This window comes from Gossypium arboreum, chromosome 12 (assembly GCF_025698485.1).
Source record: "Gossypium arboreum isolate Shixiya-1 chromosome 12, ASM2569848v2, whole genome shotgun sequence".
In the NCBI taxonomy this organism is placed as follows: Eukaryota; Viridiplantae; Streptophyta; class Magnoliopsida; order Malvales; family Malvaceae; genus Gossypium; species Gossypium arboreum.
Genome location: NC_069081.1, coordinates 5,964,382 through 5,977,068, shown reverse-complemented (window position 1 = coordinate 5,977,068; position 12,687 = coordinate 5,964,382). Strand labels below are relative to the sequence as shown.

The 12,687-nt window shown below is 33.2% G+C and overlaps 2 protein-coding genes across 2 annotated transcripts; both read left to right on the top strand.

The window, feature by feature from the left end:
• The first annotated feature begins 1,212 nt into the window (after positions 1-1,212).
• On the top strand, positions 1,213-5,416 carry LOC108476587 (rac-like GTP-binding protein ARAC3). Its single transcript, XM_053023127.1, has 7 exons — positions 1,213-1,439; positions 2,347-2,434; positions 2,530-2,639; positions 2,728-2,791; positions 4,576-4,640; positions 4,763-4,828; positions 4,914-5,416. Exons 1-7 carry the CDS (start codon positions 1,341-1,343, stop codon positions 5,016-5,018), a joined length of 597 nt encoding a protein of 198 aa, XP_052879087.1. The 5' UTR covers positions 1,213-1,340; the 3' UTR covers positions 5,019-5,416.
• Positions 5,417-6,166: 750 nt separating this feature from the next.
• Positions 6,167-7,543, top strand: LOC108477114 (ubiquitin-conjugating enzyme E2 10-like). Its single transcript, XM_017779570.2, has 4 exons — positions 6,167-6,386; positions 6,502-6,629; positions 6,795-6,899; positions 6,981-7,543. Exons 1-4 carry the CDS (start codon positions 6,317-6,319, stop codon positions 7,122-7,124), a joined length of 447 nt encoding a protein of 148 aa, XP_017635059.1. The 5' UTR covers positions 6,167-6,316; the 3' UTR covers positions 7,125-7,543.
• Positions 7,544-12,687: the final 5,144 nt, after the last annotated feature.

Below are 12,687 nucleotides of genomic sequence, written 5' to 3'. Positions count from 1 at the left end.
AATATTAGAAAAATCAAGTCTATTAATTCGAAATTTAAATATTATTTAGGTAAATTATAAAATAATTATTTTTGTTTGTTTTAGATTACATTTTAGTCACTTATGTTTGAAATGTTACGTTTCAGTCACTTATGTTATTATTTTGTTACGAAGTGATCACTCTTCCATTAAGTTCTGTTATCTCCCTAACGGTAATCCTACGTGACAGTCTAACTAGATTTTAAATGCCAACTTGAATTTCCTAATGGGATGAGAATAGATTTTTTATTAAATAAATTTCATTAATTAAAAATTTTAAACCCTAAATCTTAGTTAAAAAACCATTTATCTCCCTTTTTTTAGTTTTCTTTTTCAATTGGCTAAAAAAGCTATTATCATAAAAATTTTGTATTCACGTACAAAAACAAAAGAGGACTCAATAGAGAGTCTAGGTATGCCTTCTTCACCGACAAATTTATGTTCTAAAACTTAAAATGAAGTGGTTGTCGACATTTAAGAAGATGGTAATCGTTTTTGTTCCTAATCATGATATTTTCCAATTCTTCACGTTTTTGAATAATTAGTTTCTCAATCCGGTTTTTTTTATCTGAATCGGCTCGTTTGTTCACATCCCTTTGTAGGTATCCTTTTTTTCTGATCTGAAATTCTTTTAGTTGTTAATATTCATATCAAGAATTTTAATTTAGGGTTTTTATTAAATAATAAAAAATCCAATCTTTTATTTTTCAGTATTGAATAAAAGAGATAGAGGAATGCAAAGAAGACATACCTCCATCTTTATGAAGCAGTCAATTTGATTTCAACTATTTTGATCTTAATAATAATTTTTTCCAGTCAAATGAAAAAAAATATTAAAAAAAAGAAGAGACTAAAGAAAAATTAAAAAGAGGAGATGAACAGTTTTTTTAGTTAAGGTTTAGGTTTAAAAATTTTAATTAATTAAAATTTTAATTAAAAATTTATTTTCATCCCATTTAGAAATCTAAGTTATATCTAAAATCTAGTTAGATTGCCACATAGGATTACTATTAGAGAGATAACGGAACTTAAGGGTAGAGTCATCGCTTCGTAACAAAATAGTAATATAAGTGATTAAAATCTAACATTTCAAACATAAGTGACTAAAATGTAACCTGAGACAAACAAAATTGACTATTTTTATAGATTACCCTATTATCTATATAATCCTATTATTATTTTTTTTTTCCTTCCCTCTTCCTTGTACCTTAGCAACAACACTCGACTTTGCGTTGCTTTTCAACACTCTGTCTGGGTTTTGACAACAAAGAGCGGAAGAGAAATAGCGGACTCAACTTCTACGGATCACGCGTGGCGTAAGTATGAGTGCTTCCAGGTTCATAAAATGCGTCACGGTCGGTGACGGTGCCGTCGGCAAGACTTGTCTGCTCATTTCCTACACTAGCAATACTTTCCCTACCGTAAGTTTTCACTCTTAGGGTTTCTTTTTTCTGTTTGGTATCTTGAGAAAATGCGGGAAAGAGAAAGAAAGTTGACCCTTAGGATTTTTTTTTTTGACTTGGATTTCCCCCCCTATTTTCTCCGCAACCAAGCGGAAATTATGCTGGGTTGTAGTCGTCAATGTTCCTTTTTTTTTTTTCTCAAAGATGCTTTCTTATTTTCTTTATTTGTTTTTTTCCCTCTTTGATTATACTTATCATTGGGATCTTGAATTTGGTTTAGAATATTATTCTGACTAATTGAATCATTCTTCATGAATTGTGTTTAACTAGTCAATTTCTTGGGGATTTTCGCTGCAAAACTTGCAGATATTTTATAGTTTGCAAGTTTGTGATGATTTGGTCTGTTTTAGTTTCGATGCGCCATCTTAGGATAAAGGATGCTTAGTTTTTTAATCTGCTAATTAATGTTAAGCCTTAAAACTGGAAATTTCGCCAGTTTTCTGCTAGAAAGAGGAAAGAAAAGAAATTGCTGTATCTGTAATTAGTCCTGATAAAAAGTCCTGATGCAAGCCAATATCACAAATACCAATTCACACAGAAAAGAAGATATAAAGGAAGAAGGTTAAGAAAAGAAGAGTGGAAGTTCCATTTAGGGATTTTCATTATTGTTGTTTTCATGGCTGAATCTTGGGTGATGGCTATGATATTGGGGTTTTATTTGGGTCCTTTCCATTGGTGTAAGGAACATGCTTGTGCTAGAGTTTTCTTCTTTCTGTAAAACTTTACAACATATAGCGATGGCTGATGCTAGTTTTGTAATCATGACTGTCTAGTTCTTGCTTCATTCTTGCGATTACTTTAAGATGACTGGTGGACAGGGTGATTAAAACATTTTCCCCATTTTGTGCAATGTCTTCGGAAACAGGATTATGTGCCAACTGTCTTTGACAACTTTAGTGCTAATGTGGTTGTGGATGGGAACACTGTTAATCTGGGATTGTGGGATACTGCTGGTAACTTTTGATTCCATAAATTTTCCTTATCTGTGTCTTCAAAATTCCAATGTATATTCTAGTAGTTTTGATTTAGTTTTTCTATCATGGAACAGGACAGGAAGATTACAATAGATTAAGACCATTGAGCTATCGTGGAGCAGATGTCTTCTTGCTGGCATTTTCTCTCATTAGCAAAGCTAGCTATGAAAATGTTGCTAAGAAAGTGAGATATTAAGCTTTTCATGGCCTTTTTTGATGATATACATTTGAATTACTTGATCTGCTAATATTTACCTATTTCAAATCCGCAGTGGATTCCAGAATTGAGACATTATGCACCCGGTGTTCCAATTATTCTTGTTGGGACTAAGCTTGGTCAGATTCTACTCCAATTTTTATTTTGCATTTATCAATTATTTTTTCCTTTCCATCATCTCTTATTGCAATCAATCTCTTTTTCTATATATATATATAGTATAAGTTGTGTTTAAGCCTAATGAATCCCATAATTTACGACATTTCCGACACCTTTTCTTCACGTTTTCCTTGCCCTGGGAAAGGAAGAGGTTGGAGGGGAGGGGAGGGGAGTTCATTGCCCTTGAGAAATGGGTAGAAGTTCCTCTTGGTGTGTGAAGTAGTGTAGTGCCTCGAGTTGACTATCCTTCTTGGTGAAGGCACCTAAAACCAATCTGTTCCGACTATGGGCTAGTTCAGCGTCGCTTTTGAAAAGTGCTAAGAAAAAGTGACTTTGAAAAATGGTTTGCTTTAAGATCCAAGTGTTTAGTATTGCTGTAAAAAAAGTGCATTTTTAGACATGATGTTATAAAGTATAAAATATGCCTTTAAATGATGTTAAAATTCATTAATATTATGATATTTCAATAAAAATATAAAAATGATTTATTGTAACTAATTATTAATATTTTGGTATAAATTTCAAATATTATTTAAGCAATTAATATTAATTGTTTGTAAATTTTAATTTGAATATATAGTCTTATTTTAAATATTAAAATATAGCCATTACAAAATCAAATATATAATGTTATATATTTGAAACAAATTTTAATAAGGAAATAATTGTATACCCTATATAAATATTACATAAATACATTTGATTATAAATGAGGGATAAAAACGTTATTTGACTCCAGAAGTGTTTTTTCCAAACACAAACACTTTTCAAAAGCACTTTTGACTTCAAAAGTTGTCTTGTTTTAGTATTGCTTATGGCTCCCAAAAGTGCTTTTGAAAAGTAATGCTAAATGAAGCCTATATATCAAATTAGTATGTTTTTTAATGTGTTTAAAAGAATGCTTTGAGGGACAAGTTTGGGGAAACTTACTAGCTTAATCCAGTTGAATTTATCAGTCCAGTTACAATTGACTACCTTTTGTTGTTTTCCAGTAATTTATTTTCTCCTAATGAGTCATGAAATGTAATCCTTTAGGATATATTAGAAGTTAGTCTAATAATCTTGATGCTCTTATGTCCTCCCCAGCCCTACTTCCTCCTAGCCATGGGACCAAGGAATACCGAAACAAGTTCCATCTACTTTCGGAAAAAGCCATTCATTCTGGGAGCACTATTTACTGGTTTTAAGGAAATCTTTGGGAACTATAGTGAAGTTACTGATTGTGAACTAAGCCTATGAGATGCTGAAGTGGAATATGAACCCAATAAAATGTTCATTATCTGAGATGACGACATTTGAAGAAAATGGGAAACAAAGAATATAACTGAAAAATTTCTAAGCTGGGCCCTATAATATGTTTTCTCTTGGAAACCATATTCTGGGTTTACTTCCATATGAGTTCATCACTCTTGTCTGGAGTTAGTTAAATTGTCAATTTCACTATGGATAGTGGGGGAATGAAGTGCATATTAGTTTCACAAGAGGAAAAAATGTCCACGTGGCAGATGAATAACAAAGAAAGCTATGAAGCAACTATCTAATGGAAGTTTACCTTTCCTAAAGCTAATGAAAGCACTCCGTTTCTCAAACTGTAATTTTTTATTCTTGTTCCAAACTTTCCTTAGAAAATATTCCTGGAACATTTTCCGATGTAGATTTGACATCAGAAACTGCTAAATTTATCTTTAAAGCCATCCATCCATCTTTATGATTTTCTAACAGCTACTAAATTTTCTTACTGTAGATCTTCGAGAAGATAAGCAGTTCTTCATAGATCACCCTGGTGCGGTGCCCATTACCACAGCACAGGTACTGATCAGAGATGCTTTTTATAGTAACAACTACTTCTGCTGAGTTATGTGCATTGTTGCATCATGCTGTCATTTTTGTTGAAAGCAAGAGATCCTAATTTTGATTTTTTTCCCCCAAAGGGTGAGGAATTGAGAAAGCTAATTGGAGCGCCTTTTTACATTGAGTGTAGTTCAAAAACACAACAGGTACAATATTTGGGTAATTTTATCTTCAGCCTTATCTTTTCGACTCTTGGAAAAGATTGTTGATAAACTACTTCTCAAAATACAGAATGTGAAAGCGGTCTTTGATGCGGCCATCAAAGTAGTTCTCCAGCCTCCAAAGAAGAAGAAGAAAAAGAAGAGAAAGGCACAAAAAGCTTGCTCAATATTGTGATCATGCAAAGAAGTGATATTGGTGCCAGATACCATGAACAATTAGCCATTTAATCTGTTAGTCTCTCACCATATCTATTATCTCTTCTCTCTGAGAAAATAGCTCCTTTCGGTATGTTATCTGAACTGACAGAACTAGGGAACTTTCTACAAGCATCAAAATGTGTCTTTTTTTTTTCTTTCTCTTGGATTGTATTCTGAATTTGTATATCAAGGGTCTTTCATGTATTTGTCAACAAGCACATTATCCCCTTCAGTTTCTTTGGGTTTAGATATGCTTTGATCCATTGGCTACATTTGCAGAGAACAACCTATTGTTTTCTCTTGTATCTTGTGATGTAATATGATCTTAGTACATTTAAAGGAACTTGCTAATATATGTGTGGTTTTGCATTGCCACTTTGGTCCTCCATTGTATTTAAGATTGTCAGGAACATCGAATTTTATGATCTCGAATAAGAGGAAAAGAGCCGGGGGGGGGGGGGGGATTGAGATTTGTGAAGACAGAAGATCGTTTCACAATGAATATTTGCATCCGTTTTCTCTTGGTAGATTTTGTTGATCAAATTCTGTGGTGCCTCTTTAGACATGTCAACTTCTTTGCTTTCTCAGATTCTCAGCCAGAGAAGCCAGTTAAGCTAAGAAGGAATATTTTTTCCTGTATCGACGTGGGTGGAGAGTGTAGTGGCAACTTAGAAGCAGTTTCCAAGATACAACATGGATTTAGCTTCCCCTGGCTTTTGATATTTAAGCCATCCCTTGGGGAAGGTGGCTGTCATGTGGTGCTTCATACGAATATGATCACCATCACCATATTGATTTTCTATTTAAGCATCAAATTTGTCTACGGAAAGAACAAATTCCGTGGAATGAAATGGTTGACTCGGAAAGTTTTAAACGACATTTAGAAACAAATGATTCTATTTGGCCTCTTTGACCCTCTAGATTATTGAGAAAGATGATTAGAAATGGCATCTTTGTGCTATTCATGAATCAAGTGATGACCACTCAGTTTCAGTGGATGAAAAATATCTTTGTGCTATTTATATGGCTCAACATCTTCCATGGTTTTTCTTTTCTAAATTCCTTGATTCTGTACTGCTAACTTTTTATCTGGAATATATACTGTGCCCACTTCCATCAGTATGAAAAAGAATTGGTGGACCTCTATTTTCTAGCAACTCGCATTTCCTCCATTAAATACATTACTATCCTCCCCATGAAGGTCTTCTGTGAAGTAATTTCACTTAATAACCACATTCCTTAAATTCCCATTTCTGAGTCTCAAAGTTTTCTTTAATGGCGTCGAAAAGAATACTGAAGGAGCTGAAGGATTTGCAGAGAGATCCACCAACGTCATGCAGTGCAGGTATAGAGTAATATAAAAATCAAAGAAGAAAAGTCATCCCTTCTTGAGCCTAGCCACAACTGCGAATTCATTGTTGGTTATCGATTCATTTAACCATTTATGGCTGCACTTTCAGGTCCCGTAGCTGAGGATATGTTCCATTGGCAAGCAACCATCATTGGTCCAAACGATAGTCCCTATGCTGGTGGTGTTTTTCTTGTAACCATTCATTTCCCACCTGATTATCCATTTAAACCTCCCAAGGTATACAACTTAAACTGTAGTCACACAATTTCCTAGTCGGAATTTTCCCAAAACATAGAAAAGAATATTTTCTTTTATAAGAAACCATGCTCGAGTCCTTGTTATAGTTTCCAACTATCTAACAAATTAACCTTATTCTGTTTTCCAACAAAAACCTGTTTTCAGGTTGCCTTCAGGACCAAGGTTTACCATCCCAACATAAACAGCAATGGCAATATCTGCTTAGACATTCTCAAAGAGCAATGGAGTCCTGCACTCACCATATCTAAGGTAGTATGTTTGTCGGTTGATTTGGGGTACTGCATAATGGCTTATATATCAAAATAACTTTACATATTCTATTCTCTATAGGTTTTGCTGTCAATATGTTCACTGCTAACAGACCCAAATCCTGATGATCCTCTAGTTCCGGAGATTGCTCATTTGTGCAAAACTGACAAATTCAAGTACGAATCAACAGCTCGAAACTGGACCCAGAAGTATGCTATGGGCTGAACTTAGGTGCCATATACCTGCACATCCTCTTCTTCCACCTTTGCTTATTTAAGTATATTATCAAACAAAAAGTTGTTGCTGATTAATAAAGAATGTTTGTGATCATCAGGCTTTGAATTCTGAAATAACAAGCTGTAACTATTTTGCTTAGAATAAAACACTTCTGAGCTTAATTATTATTATACAGGCTTCACTTCATTATTTTGTCCTGAGTTAGAACTTGCATCCTCTTGGGTTAGCTTCCTTTTGAAGCTGCCAACCAAACTGTTACGGGTAAAATAGTGAGCGTTGAAGGCGTGGGGTCAACTGCTGTTAGTAAGATTTTCTATTGTAAACTGTAAGTGAATTACTAGAGAATTAAATATAGTAATTGTAATTACATGAAGGAATTCTCATGATATACAATCTCATTCTTGAAACATCATCTTCTTCCTCCCTCTCTCTGTGTCTCAATTCCACCATTAGAGCCTCTGTCCTATTCAACTTTCAACTTTCAACTTCCAACTTCCCTACAACTCTAGACCCTATCTCGCCGTGAATTGATCTTACTATTTGGTATTAAAGCACGTTACGTTCTGGATTACAGAACCAAGAAGAATCGCATGAACAAGTTACACTCGCTTTAAAGGACATCGCAACTCTCAATCTGCAGCAGATACCAAATACTGGCACAATCACATCAAGGAGAGACGACGACTACAATTTACATTTAATGGTGTTGATCTGAAGTTTGCCACCAGGGAAGCAAAGATAGTTTTCCTCGTTTTAATGGTGATGATGTGATTACAAATTTCAAAACAAATTTTCGATGCTCATCACACCTAGAAGAAGCAAAGGTGAAAGTAGGTGTCATCAATATGGCACCAGAATTGGGTGCCTTACGAGGGTGGTCAGAAGGCCCTGGAAGATTGCTTTGGTGATGAACTATACGGAGACCCTATGGCTATGACCTTGTTGAATTTGAAACAAAAAGGTAGGGCAGCCAAATAGCATGATTAATTTTGACTAGTTTCTGCGTAGAGTGAATTAACAGGAGGAGATGCCGTGAACTTTTTCTCGCAGGACCTCGTGAAAATGTTAGTGCCAAGTCTCTCCACCATGCTTTTACCTTAGCCAACTTATACAAAGAGTTTCACCAAAATCCCAAGAAACTATTATTACCCAATCACCTATTGTTGGAGTTTTTAAGCCAAGAACAGAGAACAAAAACAGAGAACAATGCGAGGAGCATGAAAAAATTTACTTGCTCACAAACGTGCAGTAAGGAATAAAAAACGGAATTTTATTACCAATCAACAAAGCATTATATGTTTTTTTTTATAGTCAATCAACCTATCAAACACAATTATTATCACTAATCAGTCTAGTAACTTGTGAAACATTACTTGTATACTAAAACAAGTCAACTAAACAAATCATTCATTATCTAAGCACATCAAGCTGCCATCAAACTTATTCATTTTCAACTAAGCAAAATTACATTACAACTAAAAAAAAAAACTTATTAATGGAGCATGCATACAAGCTGCATGCACTCAACAAAAATCATTTTAGCAGCATAATTGATCACTTCTCAACAACCATACCCGACAACTATATTAACAACCTCAACAACTCAACTAACCACTACATGGGCACCAACATTAGATCTAAGCACCCAGTTTTTGATGATGAGAGAGCCAAGGCTCAAACTACATTTGTGTTTTTAAATATTATTTTCTATTTTTATTTTAAAAAATAATTTTATTCTCTATTCTATTTTTTAAATGATAAACACCTTCCTATAAAAATAAAATTTATTTTTCAAAAATGAAATATCGCACATTTGGTCTCTATTTTTTTTAAAATGAAAAAGAAAAAAATTATATGCATAATTAAATTAAAATATAATTCTTAGAAAAATTACTATAGTAAAAATGTAATGCAATTAAACAAGATGAAGTGACGGAATCAATAAAAAGTGAAAACAAATTAGGTTGTTAGTAAATGAAAATAATCAACTGTGCTCCATTAAACGTAATTATTATCGTTTGATACAACGTCAAGTCTTGAATTCAATGAAATACGGTACATCGTTAGTATATGATTGTTAGTATTATAAAATAATATATAATATATCATCACAGGATAAAAAGTGCTAGGTATTCATATTGGTAAGGGGAGGGATGAATAATAGTCTTAATAGACCTATAATATAAATATGTTAGAGTGTTATAATTTCGAGAACACCTTCGATGGGATCTACTTATGTGAGCGTGAAATGTGATCGCTTTAGGAACTTTAACAATATTCTTGAAAAGAGATTACAAATACACAACCATAACAATATCCTCGAATATTGTGCATTGAATGGTGTTGAAACCAGTGTGAGAGATGTGTTCAGTTAATTAAAATGATTTGTTGATTCAAAGCATAGTCTACCATACTGTAATATCCCTTACCCGAGTTGGAACTCAGACTTGAGCAAGGAAGGCTACATTCAAAGGCTAAATGCATTGCTTAGGTTCCACAAATCTTTTAAGCTTATTTGAGGTTGTTTAGACTTCTAGAACCATTTCTAAACTTACCCTACAATCTAGTTGCATTTTGTAATGACCCAATTTCCAGTGGCGTCGGAAGTTATGGTTTTGGGATTTCATTTCCATAAACTGATTCTGTAAATATTAAATATATATATATATATATATATACGGAGTTATTATGTAGGTGTATTGAAGTTTGGGTATTCAATTTGACCAAAATTGTGATTAGTTAGGGCTTATAGACTAAATTGTAAAGTACAACCGCTATAGATTTTTAATTAGTAAATGGCTTGGAGACTTAAATTGCAATTAACTAAAGGTTTAAAACAACAATTATACCATGCTAAAATATTTATTAGTGGACGGTGAGGTTATATGATCATTAACTTGATTAAAATAAATTTTTTAATTAAATTAAGGTTAATTAACTTAATTATGTAATGCCCCAAGTTTTTAATTATTGAGTGCTAAAATGTGTCACGTAAGTTTATCTAGTTCAGTGGTTAGGTGTTTTGGTTGTGTGCTTAAGAGTTTGTGTTTGATTCACTTTCCTTAGAAATTTTTATTATTTTTCTCAATATCTAGCTCGGCACGTCTAGCTTTTTGTTAATTTTTGTACATTTATTAATAAGAATGAACATGTTGGTTCAATGGTTAAGCATTCTCTTTCCTTTCGGTCCCATGTTTGAATCCTGTTGTGCTTAGAGTGGAAATTATTTTTGCTTCCTTCTTGTTGTGCCGTCCATGTGCTCAAAAAGAGAGTCAATTTCAAATTCTAAGCAACCTAATAGGGATAGTAACAAAATTGGATTTAGTCGAATTTAATTAGTTTGTTTTTTTTTTTAAATTGAGAGATTATCTCTTAAAAGTTCTCCCTTGTGTCGCCCCCTTCTCCACCACTTTTTTTACTTTTCTGTTTTCACTTTTGTTGTTGAAATTTCTCTCCCGTCCTCTCCCTTTGCTATTCCTTTCGCCTTTCGATTTTTCCATAATTTCACGTTGACAATCTCTTATTTTCTTTCTTTTATTTCTTTTTTTCGATTCCTTTCTTTACTTTGTTTTCGTCCAAACCTTGATTTTTCCCAGAGTTGTCGCTAATCTTTTGGTTTCATTGTTGGCCGTGTGTGGTTAGGGAGTTTCGGTATAATAATCGTAATTTTTCATAAGTGTCATTCGTTTTATGCTTAAGTGTGTTGTTTTCGGTTTTACTTGAGAGGTTTTTAGTTGATGGTTGGTTGAATAGTTGTTGGCTAATCGTTTCTTCTTATGCTATTTTGTTTAGCTGAAAAACATGTAACGATTACTCCGGCGAATTGAGGATTTCAAAAACCTCTTTGTAATAGTGCGCCTGGTGAAGTCTTCGTATTTGATTATTGTTTGGTGTATTGTTGGTAAAATAAGGATAGATATGAGTAAGTGTTGTCTTAGCTAAGTATAAATTTTGTATATTGCACCATTTGGTAAAATCCTAGTTTGACAAGCTCTAAGGTTTGATAGGCTCTTCTGTTAAGTACCTGCCCAACCTAGATGCTTTGGGTGAACTCATTACGTTCGCAATTGTTTAGATTTGTTTATTATATTAATATTGTGATTCATTTAGTTAAGTTGGAATTTAGTTAGAATGGAACTAGACTACTGTAGATGATAAGACTTAAATTATGTTAAGTGCACTTAATCACAAGAATCAATAGTGTTAATGGATTATCTAATTTTTCCACTAATCCTTGTCTTCGTGCTTAAGTATATAAAGATAGTGGTGGTCTTTCTAAGCACTTTTACATTTTCCTCTTCTTTCTTGATTTCCTTTGAAACTCTCTAAAAACCTAAGTTTAGAAAACTTCTTCAAAGTGAAGGTTCACAATATTCAGCCAACTTATACGTTAGTACCAACTCGTTGGTAATTACTGATGAACCCTAAGTTATCCTCAAAGTCATTTACGTATTTTTTGTTCTGCATGCATAAATGTTAGAATGTTTTTTTTTAGGAAGTAAACTTTCTAATTCTCGATTAAGTATTATCAATTCTTGCATGCATGATCAAATTTGATAAATTGATGATCTGATATGTATAATTATCTTTCTTTTAGCTCAAGAAGCTAACAAAGGTCCAAATGATAAAGGCAAATGACTTGCTTTGTAGGTTTTGCTAGAGTTTCTAGTGAGTTCCTTCTTATTTCCATGTGTTGTATTTTCATTATTTTATAATTCATATAAGGTAAGTATTCTTCCTCTGTAATGGATGAAAAGAGTATATGTGGATAATGGTTACCCAGAGTCATCAGTCTAACTTCAGTCTGTTTGTGACATGAAGTAAGTGACATCTTCCATGCTTAAGTCACTACCACTTACTTCTGATATTTATGATATAATTTGATATGTGGTGATAAAGATGATGAGATATGCTTGTGTAGCCTCTGGTAGGGTAGCTATATTGCAAACCAGATTGCCAGATCATGATAAAACATGTTATTCTGAATGAAAATGATATAAGGAGATGAAGGGGATAATTTATGTGAATGAGACTGAATGATTTGCTTCCAATTATGAATTTTAGGTACGTGGTTGACATGAAAATGGATGTCTGCATTATATTAAGTTGGCATATAGTATAAGCCCAAGTGATAAGTAAGTTGACATACTGAGTCTATCTGTGTTCTGTATGAACCATTAGGCGTACTATGTTTAATGCATGTAAGTCCCTAAAAAAGGTTCAATTGTATTATCATTAATATTATGTATGTTTCCTTTTTGGAACTCACTAAGTTCGTATGAACTTACTCTGTTACCTTTTCCTTCTCAGTCTTGCTGACCGAAAGAAGACTTTTTTTTGAAGGACTACACTAGAGTGCTGCTTCTTGTGAGCTGAATGTTTTGTTTTGTATATTGCATGACTCATAGGGTTGACATATAAATGTATTTTGGAAATAATTTGTATAAAGAAATTATATTTGGTTAAAACTCTTTTTTATGAGATCTTTATTAAAGATCAAAGTTTAAACTTAAAGTTTTACATTCTTCTTAGTGAAATTGTTCTTCCGAAC